The sequence below is a fragment of the Podarcis raffonei genome, chromosome 14, assembly GCF_027172205.1.
Source record: "Podarcis raffonei isolate rPodRaf1 chromosome 14, rPodRaf1.pri, whole genome shotgun sequence".
NCBI classification, from domain to species: Eukaryota; Metazoa; Chordata; class Lepidosauria; order Squamata; family Lacertidae; genus Podarcis; species Podarcis raffonei.
In genome coordinates this window covers 29000936-29022467 of record NC_070615.1, presented here as the reverse complement: position 1 = coordinate 29022467, position 21532 = coordinate 29000936, and the positions used below count along the sequence as shown (strand labels likewise).

The window sequence follows — 21532 nt, the reverse complement described above, 5'->3', positions numbered from 1 at the left end:
TGGCTGAAGAATAGGGCACAAAACAAACAATAGATAAGCTGACCCAGGTAGGGTCCTAAGGCCAGCCATGTTGGGGGGAGGGAGGGGAACAGTATGCTAAATCACTCCCCTTTTATCTTTAATAGATTTGGCCATTGTCTTTGATACTTCTCTATTTCAGCCCACTATTCTCTTCTGGCTGGGGTATCCCAGTTCTCTCTAGATTAGGGCGGGCCAGCTAAGTGAAGTGCTGGGCTTTGGGAAGGCAGTGCAAGGGCTTGGAGATGCATGCACCCTTCAGACTTCCCATTGGACCATCCTGCTCTAGATTAAAGTCCTGGTGCCCCCTCCAAATGTTGTTGGACTCTGATCACTGACCAGTGTTTGCTGTGAGGGTGGTGCGAACTGGCCCCCAACCCCAGGCTACAGAGCAGTGGTTCCCCAAAGTGGATGGTACAACCCTCATGGGGGCAGTGGGGATACCTAGCGGGGGGGTCTGTGTTTGTGCTGAAGGTGTCAGTGACTATCTGACTTTGAAAAGCAGGTATCACTCGATCAAGTTCGTCAGTTTTGTGGAACCACTCAAACCACAGAGTTTAATTGGGTTTTGCATAAATGTGCAGTTAACGGTAATTATTAATAAAATGTGCAATCTACTGTTAATTTTGAATTTTAATGCATTATTATCTTCCTGGGGTGGTGAAAACTACTATTCCGACTAATGCTTTTCATAGGGCAGAGGGTACTGAGGATGAGTTTATGTGACCAAGAGGTCCAAAATAGCTTAGGAACCACTGAGCTATAAGCAAATATTTCCAAAAACAAAAAAAAATCCAAATCCTTAGAAGAGCCTCACCTCCGTTAGGCCAGCCCAAATGTTGCAAAGGAGTGGGCAAACTTTTTCCCACTTCCAGCCTAACAAGAACATTGCTGTAATACAGATTGTCCTTATTTTTCTTGTGGGCGGAGGCTTTGGTTTTTAATTGTGCTTTTCCAAGCTGAAGTGAACACTAATCCATTTTGAGTCTATTATTTTAACTTCTCGAAAGTTTTACATTATTGATGTTCATTTTTCTTACTGATAATTTTGTTGGGTTTTTTTTTTTGTAAACCACTTTAAGCTGCTTTTTTTTTAAGCGATGTATAAATCAATCTATCTGCCCCCTGTCCTCGCTCCCCTTATGCTCCCCTTGCCCCCACCCCCCGCCAATGTTTTGCCCCTGGCCGAGCTGGCCAAGGCGCGGAGCCCCCGGAGAGAGGCTGCTCTGGGCGGCTTCCCGGCCCCTCGCGGCGGCTGCTGGTGCGCTTTGCCCCGCGGGGCTCCACTGCCAGGCCCGGGGCTGCTCCTGGCCTCCGCCTGTTCCTGCCCAGCACCGGGCGCGCAGGCGGCGCTCCGGCTGCCTCTCCCCGCCCCGGGCGGGCGCCGAGGCGGGGTCTGGGCGCCGGAGGGTCGTCCCACCCCGGGCTGGGCGTGCCGGGCCAATTTTCTGCCCGGCCGAGGAAGAGGGAGGCAGGCCATGGCGCGGGCGGCTCCTCCGGGCGCGCTGGAGCTGCTGCTGCGTGAGTGTGGGGAGGAGAGGGAGGGCGCTCTGCACGCGCTCAGAGGCTACGGCGCCTGATTGGGCGCCTCTCCGGGCTGAGTTCCGCGGAGCTTGGCTGCTTGGCTCCTGAGACGCGGGAGGAGGAAGAAGGACACCCCACCCGACCGGGCTGGCCCTTCGCTCCCAAATCTGGCATATGAACCTGGAGGGGGGTGTCTTGCAAAGCTCTCACCGCTGGGAGCTTTTCTTGCAAACCACCTGAAGCGTCAAACGGTGCAACTCGGAAGCGGTTTTGCACCAGGCGGCTTAAACTTGGCCCCCTTCGGCAAGGCGGAGTCAAAGTGGCTGCGTGTTTTTTCAATCCAGACTGGGGGACCCTGAAAGGCAACAGTTTTGGCTTCCGATTTCTCCCCCCGTCAAAGCTGCTTTAATACTCCTTTTATTCAATGTTGCCGCATCTCTTTTTTTTTTTCATTTGAGGGCAGATAATTTGGGGATTTTCTAGTTTCGTCATGTTTGAGGTACTTCTTGCCTCCTGGACTTAATAACCTGATATTTTGCCATAATTTTTTTTTATTCGATCCCCACTCTTGACTCAGGTGGGCTTAGTCAGACTTAAATACTACATCATCCCTTCTTTTTAAAACTTTTTTTGCTTGTTCAGACAGGCCTTTACAAAATGATGTTTTGTTTTAATCAGTCAGTGTCTATTGATATTCACTGATAAATTTTAACCATGTTTTTATGGCCATTTGTTGATTTTTATAACTTTATATGTTGTACTCCACCTTGCTGTGTCACCCCCCCCCCGAAAGCGTGGGTTATAAATTCATAAATAAATAATGTAAGATACTTTTTTATTGACCTATTATCCTTACTGCTTTTATTCATGGGCAATTTCTTACTGCTCTTGCTCAAAGTTAAAGACATATGAAGAGCCTTTTTGGAATCTGGCCCAAAGGCCATCTGGGCTGCCATCCTGTTCTCACAGTTACCAACAATATGCCCATGGGAAGCTATCAAAGCAAGCAGGCCTGGGCACAAGGGCACTTTCCCCTCCTGTGGCTTCCAGCAACTGGCATTCACATGCATTGCTGCCTCTGACTAGTTTCTGCAAATAAGAGTAACTCCTTGCCTAGTTTTGTTGTTGTTGTTTTTTTTATAAAAACAAGAGTACACATTCCCAGCTAATTCTGGCTTTAGGGCTGTCTGCTGTATAAATGCTTCCCTAAATCAAATGCCTTCATTACAGAAAAAAAAAGATTATTTTCTCACTCTATAAAAAGCTTTCTCTGACGCAAGGAAAAAATCCCTGTAATTTTTTCTGTTCTGATTTGAGCCAGCAGTAATCTGATGCAATCTGACGTTTTCCTGCCAGGCATGAAAATGCATCTGATCAACGCCTGTATATTTATCAGTCAATTTGCCCATACAGTAGATAGTATTTCAAAATTCTGCTGGAGCGAACTGGTGGAAAGAACATTCTCCATCCTCTTTACACTCCATCCTCTTTACACCTGGATTTCCCTTCCTAATTAAAGAGCCTGACCAATCCTATATGTGTCTACTCAGAAGTAAGTCCTGTTGAGTTCAATAGGGTTAGTCCCAGGTGAGTAGGTATAGGATCGCAGCCTAAATGCTGTATACTCTCTTATAAGTGCAATGGTTTCATTTTTCTTTAACTGCTCAATCGCTTGGTTTTTGTCAACTGAACAGAATTATTAAGCATCATTCTCTCTTTTGAGGATATTGCAACAATTTCTAACTTCCCTTAAAAATCTGCAGTCTTCAAAACTCTCAGAAACAAAAGATTTCTAAGAAGATACACTCTGCCCCCAGTTTGTCTCTTTCTTTCATAGCAAACCTGGTCTTGTTTCTTTTTTCTAACTAAAAGGTTGGATCTTCCCTGTTGTTTCTTGGCTGCCAACAAAGCTAAAAATGTAAACACACACACCAAAAACTCAGTTTATTCTTTGTTTTATCAGTGGGCATATCTAAAGCTTTTAAAATCTCCATCCAATATTATCTCATCCTCTTCAAAGTATCTAATTTCTTTTAAACAAAGGCCTTCCTTTCTGTGTACCATTTACTTTACAGTTGTTTTCATCCTCCCACTTGAGACTTTTAACACAAATCTCCCATCAGTATCTATTTTTATTAATATTTACTGAATTCATGCCTCGCCTTTCCTCCCCAAGGAGCCCAGGCTAGCAAACAGATACACAATTTGAAAACGAAAGCAAAAATGAATTAAAACATTCTAAGAGCAGTTACAGCTTAAACACCCTAAAGCAGTTACAGTTAAAAATAGTCTAAAAGTAATTGCAATCAATAACATTCTTCCATTCACTGATCTCGGAGTTTCCAGGAACAGCCACCAACAGATGCGCAGGTAAACAAGAATGTTTTGAGGTTCCTCTTGTAAGTTGCTAGCAATGGAGACAGGCACACCTCACTAGGGAAGACAATCCACAACTGGGGAGCCACCACTGAAAAGGCCCCTGTCTGGTGACTTTTCTTCCTCTCCTTCCTAGCTTATTTTCTAAATACACTGCAGCCCCCTTAGATATGGTTGCCTAGGGGAGAGGACTAGGCTGCCTCCCAAGCATAAAGCTGTTTCACTTTCTGCTCCCTTTCTCTTTTCTGTGTCCTTTCACTGGCAACAGAGCAGGGCTGGGGCTGGATAGCAGTCAACACCTGGGGCCGATCAGACATTGGTGTTTTGCCCAGCTGTGCTGCACTGTTGTGACACTTCCCAACCTTGTCTTCCATGGCAGACAAAGCCACAGACCCCAGTGACCCCGAGGAAAACTGGGAATGTATCCAGAGGTTTAGTGACCAGGTCAACGCAGATGCTGACAGGTAAGGCTGCACTGGGTGAGGAGAACCTTTTGCTGGGCCACTTCCAGCTCGAGGTGGATGTGGAAGTTGGCAAAGGCTTTGTCTTGAGCATGGAGAGGTGGTCAGAGTTTAAAAGGTAAAGGGACCCCTGACCATTAGTTCCAGTTGTGACCGACTCTGGGGTTGCGGCGCTCATCTCGCTTTATTGGCTAAGGGAGCCGGCGTTTGTCCGCAGACAGCTTCCAGGACATGTGGCCAGCTTGACTAAGCCGCTTCTGGCGAACCAGAGCAGTGCACGGAAACGCCGTCTACCTTCCTGCCGGAGCGGTACCTATTTATCTACTTGCACTTTGATGTGCTTTCGAACTTCTAGGTTGGCAGGAGCTGGGACCGAACAACGGGAGCTCATCCCGTCGCGGGGATTCGAACCGCCGACCTTATGATTGGCAAGTCCTAGGCTCTATGGTTTAACCCAAGGTGCCATCCGCGTCAGAGCTTGTGTTACCCAAAAGTTCTGTTTGCCCATGTGCAGAGGCACCACAGCAGGGTAGATTGTGGGAGATTCCCAGGCAGAACAGGAGAGGAGAGAGCGTCTCTGCCCTCTTCTTGCGGTGTGTGGTCAGATTCTGGCTTGAAGTTCTTGCGTTGTGTGTGTGTTGCTTGTGTTTCCTTGCCCAGGAATCCCTTGAGCCTTGGGCACTGTTTGCTGAAAGCAAACGAATTCTTGAGAGCGTTTGCATCTCCTAAAACATAGCAGCCGATTGAAACTTGAATGTCTGGCAATGTTCCTTGACTGGGGATGGGCTTGGAACGAACCTCAGCTGTCTTTCTGCCACAGTTTCTGCTCATTCCATCCTTTTATTGCCTGGCATTTTATGTCATGCCAAGAGTGTGCTTGAGCTCCTTGGCGGAGATGATCTATTGTTTCTTGAGGAGCAGTTTTGCTTCTTGTGGCTCAAGCACCTATCTGCTTTCTTTTGCAGTTGTTTCTGGTCAAACAGGTTCAGCTGGCTTCTTCTATATTGCTTAAAAAGCCTGTACAACCTGTTGGCAAGGTGCCAGACTGGAGCATGTTTAGCCATCACAAGCAGCAGTGATCACTCTTACAAACCACGTTCAACACTCTCAGAGAAGAAACGACGAGTGGTTTACCTCCACTCCTCAGCTATGTTCCTGTAGAGACTAAGAAAAAAACCCAAATAACAGGGTTCAGCAGATATTACCCTAAAATGTCATGCAGTTGGAAGTGGCAGGTGTCAGCTGCCTATGAAATATCCCTGGATCTTGTGTGGCAAAAGCAGAGAGCTAGTCTTGGGTGCAGAAGTACAGCTCTTCTCTTGCCCATCACTGAGCAAACTGCCCTCTTTCTCTTGAAAACATAGGAAACTGCCTTGTGCTAGCTCAGGATTGTGTGCATGCTGACTGGCAGCTGTGGCTCTCCAAGTTTTTCAGGCAGGGAGTATTCTCCCCCTCCCCAGCCCTTCCTGGACCTTCTGCATGCAATACCCACCTGCCTCCTCTGGTTGTTGTCAAGGTGTATTCAAGAATGATTTCAGGGACTATGGCATGCCTGTTTTTCTTTTTTACCTCTCTCTCAGCATTGCTGCAGCTCTGAAGTTGCTGGAACATAAGATCCAGTCGCCGCAGGAGGCAGAGGCTCTGCATGCGCTAACCGTAAGTGTACCAGGGCCTGGAAATCCTGGGTTCAAATTCCCACTTGGACATGAAGGGTGACCTTGGGCCAGTCGCTGCCTCTCAGTCCCATAACTGGCTTGTTGTGGGGATTAAATAAGAAGAGGGAGAACTGTGTACTTGCTCTCCTTGGAGAAAAAGGTGGGATATAAATGCAAAAAATAAGTGTGAGCATTGTGCAACCCAGTGTGTCCTGCAGTATGCTGGACACAGGGATATCATGCATGCAAGGCCTTGCATTTCCTCTTTGGAGTCCAGGCTTCTTGTTCCCCCATTTGTTGTGTGGACAGAGCAGCTACTGATGAGCATCTGGGTTGAGAATTCAGCAGTTTGGTGGTTCTTTTTTCCCTCTTTTTTTGAGGGGGAGCTTCCTGCTCTTGTAGCTTGTCACATCTGCATTACACAACCTTCGTCCCCCCCCCATCCCAATCAGTCTCAGCCTGACTGAGTCCACATTCTCCTACCTCATTTGTTCACTTAGTTATGCCTGACAACTGGCACTGCTTGGAACACCTTCCCTGCTTATTCTGAACAGCCTGTTAGGTTAGGCTTGGAATCAGTGCCAGGGGTCACTTGTGGCCAGTGTGAAGTTATTAAAAATGCAGCGTCTGTGAGCATGTGCAGAGTACTTTTCTCCTTCCTGAAATTCCCATATCGAGATGAGCAAGGGCAGATATGGATTTTAACGAACCCAGAGTCTCTCTGCCAGCCTTCATCAAACCTAGTGACTGACCTGTAGGTGTTTTGGACTATAGATCCCACCACAGATGCTGGCTGCAGCTGACAAGAATTGCAGTCTAAAACATCTGGAGAGCACCCAGCCAGTGATGGCTGCCCTTTGCACTTCTATTTGGAGTTATGAAGACTTAGAGAAAATAGCACCTCCCCCTCCCTGCACCCCTGGGTCCCCTTTCCCGCTGCCTTTACCTAGAGAAAGTTACCTGGCTCTGTTTTCTGCACCATGTGTTGTCACCTTGAATGGCTTGGTGACCCCACTGCCTAAGGACAAGGCTGGCGTGATGGGGTCTTGGGGGCTCCCTGTGGATTTGCCCGCTCTTTTAGGATCAAGGTCTGTGTTTGCCTCTTTCCCCCTATGAGGTCTTGGAGATGTGTGTGAACAACTGCGGAGAGAATTTTCATCATGAAATGGGGAAGTTCCGATTTCTAAACGGTCTCATCAAGGTCCTTTCTCCCAAGGTAAGTGCCCAGGCAGGTGAAGCTCAGAAATTCAAAATGTTGGTGCTGACCTTTAAAGCCCTAAACAGCCTTGGCCCAGTATACCTGAAGGAGCATCTCCACCCCCATCGTTCAGCCCAGACACTGAGGTCCAACTCCGAGGGCCTTCTGGTGGTTCCCTCACTGTGAAAAGTGAAGTTACAAGGCACCAGGCAGAGGGCCTTCTCGGTAGTGGCACCCGCCCTGTGGAACTCCCTCCCATCAGATGTCAAGGAAATAAACAACTATCTGACTTTTAGAAGACATCTGAAGGCAGCCCTGTTTAGGGAAGTTTTTAATGTTTGATGTTTCGTTGTGTTTTCAATATTCTATTAGGAACAGCCCAAAGTGGTTGGGGAAACCCAGCCAGATGGGCAGGGTATAAATAATAAATTATTATTATTATATAGAAAAAGAAGCCTGGAAGGGAGGGGGCCCTTGTCAGAAAAGGGGTGGCTGGGAGGTCTCTTCAGAAGGGCCTCCTCAGAGTCCTAAAGGTCAAGATAAAGTTGGGGTTGTGTGTGGTTGTTTTTAAAAGAGGGGTCGATTCTGTACTTCCAGCAACATCTGCAGGGCCACTGGTTATCCCCTGTTCCCACTGTTAAGGGTACAGGTGCATCCTTTGAAGGCATAAAACATCTGAAATGTACAAGGATTTATTTTGCGTGGGTGGGAGTACAAGATGCTGCGGCCACAGTCTTGCTTTGTGAGGAGCGGGGGACTCCCCAAGGTGCTGGTCTTTCTTATTCTGGTTCCAACCATCTTTACTTTGGGCTTCCCAGTATCTCGGAGAGTGGTCGACGGACAGAGTCAAATCCCGCATCGTCGAGCTGCTGTTCAGTTGGGTGGTGTGGTTTCCTCAGGAAGTGAAAATCCGCGACGCTTATCAAATGCTGAAGAAACAAGGTCTCCATTTAGCTTTTTCTTCTGTCTGTGTTCTCCCCCACCTCCTTCCCATCTCAAAGTCACATGGCCTTAAACCACAAGCCTGCTGACCAAAATGCTTCTAACACCCTTTTCCCTCACGAGGTTTTTCCGTGAGAAAGCAGAACAAGGTATTTTTCTTCCTGGGACCACAAAAAAGGGGTTGTGCAGCTTTACCTCTCTTATCTCTTCTAAACTACTTACTGTGGTGGGTCTATTTATTTACAGTGGTACCTCTGGTTACGTACTTAATTCGTTCCGGAGGTCCGTTCTTAAGCTGAAACTGTTCTTAACCTGAAGCACCACTTTAACTAATGGGGCCTCCTGCTGCCGCCACGCTGCCGGAGCCCGATTTCTGTTCTTATCCTGAAGCAAAGTTCTTAACCTGAAGCACTATTTCTGGGTTAGCGGAGTCTGTAACCTGAAGCGTATGTAACCTGAAGCGTATGTAACCTGAGGTACCACTGTATTGCCCTTGTATCTCCTCTTTTTCTTCCAAGAAGCTCAAGTTGGCCTCCATTTTCTCCTCACTTATTCCTCACAACAACCATGTGAGGTGGCTAAGGCTGAGAAGTGGTGACTGCCGAAGGTCACACCTATTGAACTTCATGGCCAAGTGGGGAGATTTGAACCCTGGTCTCTCAGGTCTTAGTCCCACACTCTCTTTTTTCGCCAATTAATTTTTATTCATTTTTAAATTTATAGAACATCATAACCAAATTTAATTTAATTTAAATACCCTTTCCCCCCCAAAAAACTGGTTTCCCACTCTCAGATATATTCCAATTCATCCCCTTTAACATGCTGCTTGTTTCACAGATTCCTCTGTAATGATCATCCTTTTTAAAAAACAAATTCTAGTCCGACACTCTTAACAGCTGCATCCAATTTTTTTTTGCAGTGGAATCTGAAGCCTTGCAGATGACAAATTGCAGGTGGTTTAAGGCCAGCTTTTGCTCCTTTGCTTTCAATTTTTAGTTTCTTGCATTTTGAATCTCTGAATTCCAGGCTCGGGCAACTAGCTTTAAATGCTGTTGTGATTTGTCACTTTAAATGGCCTCTAAGCATCCTTGAACTGTGGGTGTGCCAACACTGCAAAGCTTTATTTCAGGGATCGTCAAACAAGACCCCAAACTACCGGAAGACAAAATCCTGCCACCACCTTCTCCACGGCCGGCTAGCTCCATTTTTGATGCTGATGATGAGAAATCCAAGGTAACCTGCTCCTCCTTGTGGTCAAGCTGGACGCTGCACTATTGCTCACGATAATAATGGACTTGGGTAGTGGGTGCCGACAGGGTGACCTACGGGGGTCCCTGACAAGTCTGTTGGGGATTGAATCAAGGACTTTCTGAATGCAAAGCAGACTTTTGTCCCCTGAGCCCACAGCCCTTCCCTTGCTTTTTAAAAAAAACATTCTGGTTATAAAACTTTGTTCTGAGAAATGCTGCTTTTTCCATGCAAAACCAGACCACCTGAAAGCCTTGTTGATAAATATTCAAAGCAGCCCCTTTTTAAAAAAGTAGGAGTCTCCCTCCCCCTTTATTTTTTTTTGCTCCTGAACAGCTTTGCTTGAGACAAAGTGTGCCCTTGACTGTGCGGTGATGCTTCTGGCCTGGTCCTCACCTTCTCCCCTCCTCTCCTCAGCTTTTAACAAGGCTCCTGAAAAGCAAAAACCCAGAGGACCTTCAGGCAGCAAACAGGCTGATCAAAGGGATGATCAGAGAGGTAGGCCTTCTCTCCGCCATTTCCCCCCATTGTCTGGCAGCATTTGGTGCCAGAGGGCTCCATGCTCATGGAGAAGCCAGTGTGGTGTAATGGTTAGAGTGCTGGACTATGACCTGGAAGAGATCAGGGTTCAAATCCCCCCTCAGCCATGAAGCTCACCGGATGTGACTTTGGGCCAATTGCTGCTACTGTTGTTGTTGTTATTTATTATTATTACTACCCCATTCATCTGACTGGGTTGCCTGTGGGTGGCTTCCAACAAATATAAAAACCTTCAAATGTCTTATTAAAGTTGTATAGTTACTTAATTCCTTGACATCTGTTGGGAAGGCATGCCACAAGTTGGGCGCCACTACCAAGAAGGCCCTCTGCCTGGTTCCTCGTAACTTCACTCCTTGCGGCCTCACCTACCTCACAGGGTTGTTGTGGTGATTAAATGAAGTGCAGGAGAACTGTTTATGAATAGGGGGGAGAATCCTTGAGTTCCTTGGAGAGAAAAAGATATAAAGGCAACAAATAAAGAAATGCAGGCACACAGATTCGCAGGTCGTTGTCTTCAAACCTTGGTGGCTAAACCTTGGTATGAGAGGCACAAGCTGAGGCTGCTAATTGCTTTGGGAAAATGCCTTGCGACCTAGAATCAAAGAGTCACAGAATTGTAGAGTTGGAAAAACAGTCCCAGGGGTCATCTGGCCCCACCCTCTGCAACACAGCTAAAGAATCTCAGTGTGTTTGGCCCATTGCAGGAGCAGGAGAAATCGGCCAAGGTCTCCAGGCGACTGAACGCTCTGAAGGAAGCCCGCAGCAGTGCAGAGGCGTTGGAGGAGATGCTAAGAAGCTGGCGAGAAAGCAAGGGAGCCGGGACCCCCACATCAACCCTGGAGCTCCTGCAGGTAAGTCCTGCTCTCTCCCTTTCCCCACTCCCGACCCTTGGGGAACACCTCTGAAGTCCAGGCATGGAAGGCACAGCAGCTAGCATGCTCTGTAAGGCCTTTCTTCAGGGCAGCCCCATATGCTCCAGGACCTCCCTCTGCCTGGCTATGGGGAGGGGGCTCTTGAGGACAATGGTGGGGCCTCTGCAGTATGCATTGGTTGACTCGTTTGTCACCAGGGGGGAGAGAGGACCTCTGTTTTCAGATTCCTTCCCACAATTCTCAATGAATACCATTTGCTGGGAATCACACAAGGTGGAAAAGCACTGCTGTTGGTGCACCCAGGTCCTGTCTGTGGGCTTCCCATTGTGGCATTTTGTTGGCCTCCTTGGTGAGGGGAGGATGTTGGGCTCGATGGACCTCTGGCTGCAAGGTTTTTTCTGATGTTCTTCGTTTGCATACGTGCCCATCTGGCTAGAAAACTGGACTGGGCTTAACTGAATTCTGGGTGCCTGGAATCTGCCCTGAAACACATAGTGGAATATTATAATAACACGATGAATAAAGTTCCTCTGAGCATGCTTGGTGCGCTCCCCCCCCCCTCGGGCCACAGCTGGGGTGGGGTGGGGCTGGGTCAGCTGGGCTGTGAGGCTGAGCCAGTGGCACTTCCCCTCTGGCTGTGTCCTTCCACAGGCCGCATTTGCCAAGTGCGAGAGGCTGAAGCCACTGCTCTTCCGTGTGGCCAGCGAGACGGTGGAAGACGAGGAGGCTCTGGGTAAGAACGGGAAAGACAAACAAGGGAAGGGAAGTGGAGGGGCTGGGCAGGGGTGTGTGTGTAGAGAGAGGGATGTTACAGAGGCCCAATAAATGCAGTCTTGTCCTGGCTGAGAAAGGAACAGCTGTCCCCTATTCTCTCTACCCTCAAATTAGGAAACTGCTGGATTTGAAATCACCTTTATTTATTTATTTGTCTATAATTTTTATTAGGTTTTCTGTTTTACAGTTTAAGATACTCATTTTACATCCTTAACATATCAGTGACTTTCCTTCTTCTCTTTCCATGGTTCATTTTACATATCATAAATCCCTGCAAAAACTATACCATTCAGTATTCCATTGTTGCGTCCATCAAAACTTATTTACACTGTTGAATTTATCTTAATGCTACCAACGTTTTCAGCTGTACATCATTATTTCCCATATATTCAACAAACATTTTCCAATCTTCTTTAAACGTATGCTCTTCTTGTTCTCTTATTCTATTTGTTAAGTCTGTGAGTTGTGCATATTCTGTCAACTTAAGTTGCCATTCTTCTTTAGTTGGGACCTCGCTGGCTTTCCATTTTGGGGTGAAATCAATTTTATTAGATGGGGTTTGTGTGTATGTTGTTAGCCCCGAGAATTAGAATTCCAGGGTTTTAATTTCTTAACAGGGGTAACTTAATTTTTTTTAATGCTAATAATACAGAACACAGGGAACAAAGCAGCCCCCACCCTACAAATAACAATTGTTTTCTTGTAATTGTTGAGTGAAGCCCGTGGTGCAAATTCTCGCTCTTGTTGCTTCTGTAGGGGAGGTTCTGCAGGCAAGTGACAGGCTCACGCGGGCGCTGTGCTTTTACAAGGACGTTGTGGGCACCGCTGGGGATTCTGGGACCAGCTCTGGTAGGTCAAGGTTGGCAAGGCTGTCTCTGTCTTGTAAAGGGACTGGGGAGGCCCTGCTTGCAGTGAAGCCAAGGGGCAGATTGAGATGGGCTAGGGTGAATCATAGTAGCGTTGGAAGGGGACCACATCTTGTCCAGCCATCTGCAATGCAGGAACCTTTTGCCTAATGTGGGACTTGAACCCACTACCCTGAGATTAAGAGTCCCATGCCCTACTGACTGAGCTATCATACAGGTGCCTTTTTGTTCCTCGGAGTTGTTGGGAAGGGATTTAAAGAGGGGGTTGAGGAGGTGGCTTTGAGAAGGAAGGAAAAAAGGAGGGTCAGAAGGGCAAGCAGAAAACCGCATCAGGTGACTACTCCGTTTTGCGAACCACAAACTGCAGGATGGCCCCCTTTTTAAAAAAGCTGCCAGCTCTTTAAGTCTCTGCTTTGAAGCACAACAGTAAACGAAAACATTCTGCTCTGCAGGTCAGGATAGTCAGGGAGCACTTTGGGAAGCTTTGGTAAACCAGAGCTGCTAGCCAGCCTATAGTTTCAAAAGCCTGACACAGTTTGCTGGTTTTCTTGCTTGTTTAGTAAGGCTGAAGTTATGCTAACTTGCTCCCAAGAGAACGGATTTGTGTCAGAAGCGTTTTGCTTTGAGTGGTGGATCTTGGTTAAGTTCTTGGCTGTCTGCCTTACCCAGTAATAGACAAGTGAAATGCAGAGTTGGGGGGGGGGGGGAGAGGAAGGGAGTCCCACCTTTGTGTCGGGAGAACTGCTGGCAGCAATCTGAAATTGTGGGTGGAAGATCTTCCCTTTCCCCAGCATTCTCTCCCAGCTGAGCCTCCTTGGGATGGCCATCTACTTTGTTTAAAAAACAAATCTTGCTTTCATTTCAGCTGGACCTCAGCCCCTTCCAGACGCTGCGAGCAGCCTCACCCTCATCGACCTCTCTGAGCTGGGTGCTGGGTGCCAGGCTGCCTTGCAAGAGAATGCAAAGACAGAGCCTTTTCTGGACAGGCTCCTCTCCTCCTCTTCTACCCACTCATTGGATGAGGAGCTGGTGTTAGGTTGGTGTCTTAGACTGGAGTTCTCAGGGGCTGCATCTTCTCTGATGTAGAAAGCCCTGCTTTCTGGCTTCCTGTGGCTGGGAAGGGCCTGTAGGAGGAGAGTATTTGAGGAGGGCAAGAGTTGTATTCAGTGTTTGCCCTACTTACGAGTAGACCCATTGAAATTGACTTAGCTTTTATGCAGAGTAGACCCTGGCCATGACCAGCTTGGGCTCAGAGTGGGTCTACTCTGGGTAAAATATTATTATTAATAATATGTTATGTATTATATTTATATTCCACCTTTCCTCCAACTAGCCCAAGGTGGTGTACATAGTTCTCCCCATGGCTATTTTTCTACAAAAAGAGGTGCTGGAACCTCCCGGGTTCTCTTATAATGGCACCTGAGAGGTGCTGGAACTCAGTTCCGGCTGGGGAAAAAAGCCCTGGCTCTCCCACTTTCTAGCACAATACTAACCACTACACCACACTGGTTCTGAATATGTTTGAATGCAACTCTATGTGTTTTCCAAACCAGGACATAACAAGCTGTTATTGGCTCCATGTTTTCAACACCACTTTATGATTTCCATTATGCTTTAGACTCTGTTTTTGTACACTGCTGTGGAACCGTTTCCAAACCCTAAAATAAATAAATCCGTTAGAACTGTCCTTCTTATAGTTGCCCTGTTTCCTTCTGGTGGGGTCTTCCGAGCCCCCCAGGGAGATCCAGCTATGAGAAAACCATGCCAGGGGCCTCAAGAGCCATCCTCCTTCTCCTGGGCTGGTGGAAGAGGAGTGGGTCTGAGCTGCTTGCACCCTCGTTGGCTTCAGATCCCGCTGCGCATCCTGGACCAGGGTCTTCATGGATAACCAAAGCTGGAGGAGGAGCCTTCGGGGATGTTGTTGCAGCATTAGCATCTAAGAAAGAGGCAACCAGGGTGTGGGGAGGGGAGCTGCGGAAGGAAAGGGTTAGTTCCCTGCTGGGATAGTGATGTTGCCTCCATGTTCCTGTGGCTCTCTTTCCCCAGGTCTCCCCATCAGCCCGGCGGCGGCGGCTCCTCCAGTCTCCAGCCAAATACCTGAAATGGCACCAGCACCTTTGCCGCCTTGCCCTGCGTCCTCCAGCGGCTCCTTGGCTAAGCTTTCAATTCCGCTGAGTTCCATTACTCTGAGTAAGTGCCAGGATGGGGGCTTTTCTTCACAGGCAGTGGTGTAGTGTGGGTTGTCAGCACCCAGGGCAAGGCAAGTAATTTGCGCCCCCTAACCCATGGATTTTAGTAGGGGCAGAGAGCTGCGAGTGCGAGCGCGTCCCCCCCAGATGTTGCGCCCGGTGCGGCCGGTCCCCCCTGCACCCCCCACACTACGCCACTGTTCACAGGGCAGGAGCTGAGCAGCTGCCCCCGATCTGGTGGTGGGATGTGGACTCTGGTGGGGCGACAGAGCCCCATATAGGGTTCTGCTTTGCCCCTCTGTGAGGCTCTGTGGCTACCTGTTGCCAACTGCGGTTGGCATGGCAGCTACGGCCATTCCTGGACCGGGAAGGCTTGGCTGCAAGTAGTTCATGCGCTGGCTACTTCCAGAGTAGATTACTGCAATGCACTCTGTGCGGGGCTTCCCTTGAGCCCGATTCAGAAGCTGCAGTTAGTGCAGAATGCTGCAGCACGATTGCTGATGGGAGTGAGGCCGTGTTAGGATTTCACGCCTGTGCTCAGATATCTGGAGTGGTTGCTTATTTGCTACCTGGCCAGGCTCAAGGTGTTACACCATTAGTATACAAAGCCCCCAGTAATCTGGGACCATATTATACATCCTCTTGATTGCTTTGATCTGCAGGACTGGCCCCATTATAGGTGCCGCACAATGCCCATTCTACATTTTTTGGAAACTGGTCTCCTAGTGTGGCAGCACCTACACATGAGAACTCCCTGCCTCTCTGTTCTTTTCATCACCTGCCAAAAACATTTTTAGACAAGCCTGATGTTTGGGATGCTGGTGTGTTTTTAGCTCTATGGATGGTTTTAATTTTTTTGAATGCTGTAATTTGTTGTTGTTTAGTTGTGTCCGACTCTTCGTGACCCCATGGACCAGAGCACGCCAGGCACTCCTGTCTTCCACTGCCTCCCGCAGTTTGGTCAAACTCATGCTGGTAGCTTCGAGAACACTATCCAACCATCTCGTCCTCTGTCGTCCCCTTCTCCTCCTCAGTAGCATGTTGGACGCCTTCCGACCTGAGGGGCTCATCTACCAGTGTCATAACTTTTATATGCCTGTTGTCTTTGTCCATGGAGTTTTCTTGGCAGGGATACTGGAGTGGCTTGCCAGTTCCTGCTCCAGGTGGATCACGTTTGGTCAAAACTCTCCACTATGACCTGTCCATCTTGGGTGCCCTGCTCGGCATAGTTCATAGCTTCTCTGAGTTATTCACGCCCCTTCGCCACGGCAAGGCAGTTATCCATGCTGTAATAGTTTTTACTAATTACCTTACTGTCTTATTCTTTATGCAAACTGGGATGAAGATTTCTGCAATCAAGCAGTATATAAATTGTATGAAATAAATAAATGCTCCCCCCCCCCACTTTCCATGCCCCTCCCTCTGGATCCTGGCATCCTCATCCTAGCCACCAGATTGCCTAAGGACAGTGGTAGAGCTTAGCTGGGATAGCTCAGTTGGTAGAGCAGAAGACTCTTAATCTCAGGTTCATGGGTTCAAGCCCCACATTGGGCAAAAGGTTCCTGCATTGCAGGGGCTTGGACTAGATAACCCTTATGGTTCTTCCCAACTCTACAATTCTATGATTCTATCTGTTCTGGGTGTAGAAGGTCTCGAGTTCAGTTTCTAGTATCTCCCAAGTATGGCTGATAGACACCTCTGCCTGAAATCCTGGAGGGTCATTGCATTGTTGCCAGTCAGTGTAGACAGTGTGGAGCTAGTTGACCCCAGTGGTCTCACTCTGTATAAGGCAGCTTCCCATGTTTGTCTGTCTTCTTGCCCCCAACAGGCACGATCCCTCCGGTCACGGTCTATGAGAAGAAGGGCCTGAAAGCCATGCTCCACTTCTCCAGGGACCCGGTTCCCGGCCAACCAGCTACCAAGGTGCTGGTTCTCTCCCTGCTGAGCACTGCCCCTCACCCAGTCCAGGACATCGTCTTCCAGGCTGCTGTGCCCAAGGTGAGAGAAACTGGCTCTTAATCTAGGCAAGAGAGCTGTGCTCCTGATCAGCAGGATTCCTCCCTCCCTGTGGATTGTTTTATTTTATTCAGGAAGTTACATAGTGCCCTTCATTTATTTACTTATAAAAATATGTGTACGCCGCAGTGCCATAAATAATTTAACAAAGTAGGTTATAGTAATAAAAACATAAAAGCAATACAATACAAGCCATAACAAAAGTTAAAAAGCAGACACCATTGTGAAGGAGCCTGCACAGGTATGGCACAATAGAAAAGTTTTCAGCAGGCGTTAGAAGGCCCCTGCTGAATCTCCAGTGGCAGAAGGTCCCACAGGACTTGGCCGATGATGCTAAAGGTTCCATTTCTTGCTGCTGTCAGGGAAGGTTGAGGCTTTTCTCACCTGATGTCACAAGGATCTTAGGTTCCCATACAGACCAGGCCAGCAGAAAACATTTCTCTTCCAGCAGGTCTTTGGCCTGACCACTGTTTTTGTCACTTTTGCCTTGCCTTCCTGCTTTGCGGTGTGAGGGTGTATTTTCCTTGGGGGTTTCAACTTGAAACAGAAAGAGGGGATAATTTATAAAATGTTGTGATTGATATGCTGCTGGGGCACTGGGCCATGGAGTTGTCCCAGCGACCCCACTTGGGCTGAGCTTGTGCCTGAGGAGACCTCATCCTTCTTCCTCTCTCTCTCTCTCTCTCTCTCTCTCCCTCTCCTCTTCCTTGCTGCTGAATGATAGTCGATGGCCATCAAGCTGCAACCGGCCACAGGCTCCGAGCTGCCAGCCTTCAACCCACTCCTTCCCCCAACAGTGATTTCTCAAGTTCTGCTTCTGGCCAACCCTCACCAGGTATGTGGCTGGATCAGGTTGGGGTGTGTGGTCTGGGCAGCAGGCCACACGCTGGATTTGATCTTTGGCGTCGGTATAGATGTGATCATGTTTCCTTCGATGAAGGTGCCATGGTCTGATCACTATGCTCTGAAAGCCAGGATTGACGTTCCACCCCCACCCTGCTTAGGTGGCGAGCCGATTTGGGCTCGCCCGCAGAGGCTGATAGACCCTGATAGATTCCGCCAAGCCTTGCGGGACCTTGCTCCCCCTGGCGACTCATTGACTGAGCTTGTTGAGGGCTGGAATACCCAGCTCCTGGCAGCCATCAATGAGATCGCACTGAAGCGCCCTCTGCGACCCCGCAGAAACCGGGCTCCCTGGTTTACCGAGGAGCTCCGGAAAATGAAGCGGGACCTCAGACGGCTAGAGCGAGTATGGCGGGGTGCCCGTGACGGTGCTTCAAGAACATCTTATAGGGTTTTTATGAAAACCTACGAGATGGCAGTGAAGGCCGCTAAGAAGTCCTACTTCTCGGCCTCCATTGCATCCGCTAGCTCTCGCCCGGCGCAATTATTTAGTATAATTCGGCCTTTAATGTCCCTCGAAGGACAGCCAAATTTAAATAACAATTTGACACACAGCTGTGAGGCATTTGCGAGCTTTTTTGCGGAGAAGGTCCTGTTGCTCCGCCATGACCTCCCTGCCAATTTGGATACAATAAAGGAACTGGAGGCCCCTCGACTGTCCTCGGGTCCAGTATTGGACCACTTTGACCGGATATCCCCAGCCGATGTGGACAGACTCCTCCGAGCTGGAAACCCCGCCACTTGTCCTCTCGACCCGTGCCCGTCTTGGCTGATTGGAGCGTGTCCAGACGAGGTGCGGGCCCCCCTGGGGAATATCATCAATTTGTCCCTTGGCACCGGGACATTCCCAGGGGAACTGAAGGAGGCAGTGGTGTGCCCGCTCTTAAAGAAAACATCATTAGATCCCTTAGATCTATCCAATTACCGCCCGGTTTCGAATCTTCCATTCCTGGGTAAGGTGATTGAGAGAGCGGTTGCTGAACAGCTTGGTAGGTTTCTGGATGAAACATTGGCTCTGGATCCATTCCAGTCCGGCTTCCGCGCTGGTCATGGGACCGAGACGGCTCTGGCCGCCCTAACAGATGATCTCCGCAGGCAGCTGGATCGAGGCGGGTCAGGGCTGCTGATTCTTCTAGACCTGTCAGCAGCCTTCGACATGGTCGATCACGAACTCCTGGACCACCGCCTTGCCGACGTGGGGATCCAGGGCACAGTCCTTCAATGGCTGTGCTCGTTTCTCTCTGGTCGGGGACAGAGGGTGGCGCTTGGGGGGGAATTGTCATCGCGCCACTCCTTGGTATGTGGAGTGCCCCAGGGTGCGATACTCTCTCCGATGCTTTTTAGCATCTTTATGCGCCCCCTCGCCCAGCTTGTCCGGAGTTTTGGGCTGGGCTGCCATCAGTATGCTGATGACACCCAACTCTATCTGTTGATGGATGGCCATCCTGACTCGGCCCCAGACATACTGATCAGATGCTTGGAAGCTGTGGCTGGATGGTTACGTGGGAAGTTAAATCCTTCGAAGACAGAGGTCCTCTGGCTGGGACGGGACGATATGGGATTGAGGGGGCAACTCCCATCTCTTGCGGGGGTGCAATTAGTGCCAGCACTGTCCGTTAAGAGTTTGGGTGTAATCTTCGATACCTCCCTCTCCATGGAGGCGCAGATTGCAGCTATAACAAAGGCGGCATTTTTTCATCTCCGCCAAGCTAAGCAGTTGGCTCCTTACCTCTCTCGCCCTGACCTAGCCACTCTGATCCACGCGACGGTCACCTCCAGACTGGATTATTGTAACTCGCTCTACATGGGGCTGCCCTTGAGACTGACCCAGAAACTCCAGCGGGTGCAGAATGCCGCGGCGAGACTCCTTACGGGGTCTTCGCTGCGAGATCACATTCATCCGGTGCTATACCAGCTGCACTGGCTCCCGGTGGAGTACAGGATCAGGTTTAAGGTGCTGGTTTTAACCTTCAAAGCCCTATACGGCCTAGGACCCTTGTACCTACGGGACCGCCTCTCCTGGTATGCCCCACAGAGGAACTTACGGTCTTCAAATAAAAACATCTTGAAGGTCCCAGGCCACAGAGAGGTTAGGCTGGCCTCAACTAGAGCCAGGGCTTTTTCGGCTGCGGCTCCAACCTGGTGAAACGCTCTGTCACAAGAGACAAGGGCCCTGCAGGACTTGACATCTTTCCGCAGGGCCTGCAAGATAGAGCTGTTCCATCAGGCCTTTGGTCAGGGCGCAGCCTGACTCCCTCCTTTGGCAATCTCTACAGAACTTTAGTTTATGGTTGCCATCAATTTTGATTTTAATTAATTTTTATAATGTTTTTATAATGTTGCACTATTTTAGTGTTGTTAGCCGCCCTGAGCCCGGCTTCGGCTGGGGAGGGCGGGATATAAATAAAATTTATTATTTATTATTATTATTATTCTTTGGCTGCCTGTTCAGAATGTGGGGCAGGGCTGGGGAGCATCTGTGCTCCTCCAGATGTTGTTGGAGTCCTATCGCCACCATCGCCATCACCTCTGACCACTGGCCCTGCTGACTGAGATGTAGGGATGAGAATGTTAGAAGATGGGGGGGCGCGCGAGGCGAACTTCAGGAACATTTTGAAACTGATGAGGGTTCAGCTTCTCCTCAGACTGTCGAATGGGAATTGTGTAAAGCCCATATCCAAGATAGGATCACAGCACCTGCTTTTTGTAAGAAACAGATTTAGAAGCCTGCCGGAAGGAAGTTGGGAAAAAACAGAGAGGCCCATTTTAGGTCCATTGGCAGTATCCCCTCCCCCAGATTTACCATGCTCTAGATAGGAGTGGAACGACCTCCACTACAGCTGAATTTGCCCTGGCATGTTTGCGCCAGAGAGAGAATGGGCAAATTTTGGCTTCCTGCTTTAAAGAGGGGCCTGCCAGAAACTGCAGAGTGTCTATGTGTCTGTCTTTCCACTTTATATCTTTTTTCCCCTGTTCCCAGGCTCCACTCCGACTGAGATACAGATTGTCCTTCGTCCAAAATAGGGCACCTTGCACAGAAACTGGGGAGGTATCTGATTTCCCCCATGCAGAGTTATGGGGACTGCTTGCCCGGTGACTTCAGAAGATTCCCCAGAGCACCATCTTCATGGCCTCAGGGCACTGTGATGAACCTCACCAGGGCCCAGGCATTCAATGCCAATTACGCTTTGGAGCAAGATACCTTCTTCTTCGCGTATACCAATCCGTACATTTTAAAAAATGCAGCTATCTTTATATTCATTTGGACTATGTAAACAGCACTGGACACTTTTCCCTCCAATAATCTTGGAAGGGATCACTTCGTTTCTGAGGATGGTCCACATGAAAGCTACCCTCCCACCTGTTGGCTGAGCTGCTGTGATGTCATGGAATGTGTGCAACCCAATAGTCCATAGAATATTGATAATAAAGTTTTTCTGTTTCTAAGACACGAGTCAAAGGTAAACATGGAAAAAAACCTCAACAGAATATACTGGCTAATTTCTGGCAAGAGGGTTGTTGGAAATAAAGAATTTGGGGCTGTGGAGGAAGCTGAAAAGCGGAGATGAAAGAGGGCCATGGGAATGACTAGAGGGAGCAAGATGTGACCAACAGAACACATGACGCGATGCACATGTGTGACAAACGCTTTGCTGTAGGCTGGATTTGTTTTACTTTCCAAAGAGTGGTATCTGCTCCAAAGAGTTTGGCTGCCTTCTTTAAAGAGGGGCCTGCCTGAAATTGCAGGGTGCCTTGTGTGGACCAGTTTGCTATTGAGAGGATGGGAGGGGATAAGGAACCTCTGCGTCTGCGTGGAGGACTCTCTTTCATTGGAGGTTTGAAAGCAGAGCCTGGATGGCCACCTGTCAAGGGTTCTTTGGTTGTGACTCTTGCATTGCAGGGGTTTGGACTGGATGACCCTTCCAGATCCTTGCAGCTCTACAATTCTG

General features: G+C 48.8%; 1 protein-coding gene across 1 annotated transcript; it reads left to right on the top strand.

Annotated features, from left to right (window-relative positions):
• The first annotated feature begins 1496 nt into the window (after nt 1–1496).
• On the top strand, nt 1497–20578 carry GGA2 (golgi associated, gamma adaptin ear containing, ARF binding protein 2). The gene is made up of 15 exons (XM_053365613.1): nt 1497–1539; nt 4298–4382; nt 5960–6035; nt 7116–7250; nt 8051–8174; nt 9304–9407; nt 9840–9920; nt 10667–10813; nt 11486–11567; nt 12365–12457; nt 13340–13510; nt 14521–14664; nt 16492–16661; nt 17404–17531; nt 20563–20578. Exons 1-15 carry the CDS (start codon nt 1497–1499, stop codon nt 20576–20578), a joined length of 1599 nt encoding a protein of 532 aa, XP_053221588.1.
• Nucleotides 20579–21532: the final 954 nt, after the last annotated feature.

What these genes read in the sequence shown, in the direction of transcription:
- GGA2 (XM_053365613.1), top strand. Translation starts at nt 1,497, where the DNA reads ATGGCGCGGGCGGCTCCTCCGGGCGCGCTGGAGCTGCTGCTGC. An exon ending in GGATGAGGAGCTGGTGTTAG is followed by an intron (nt 13,511 to 14,520) that starts GTTGGTGTCTTA and finishes CTCTTTCCCCAG; the next exon opens with GTCTCCCCATCAGCCCGGCG. An exon ending in GCTGAGTTCCATTACTCTGA is followed by an intron (nt 14,665 to 16,491) that starts GTAAGTGCCAGG and finishes TGCCCCCAACAG; the next exon opens with GCACGATCCCTCCGGTCACG.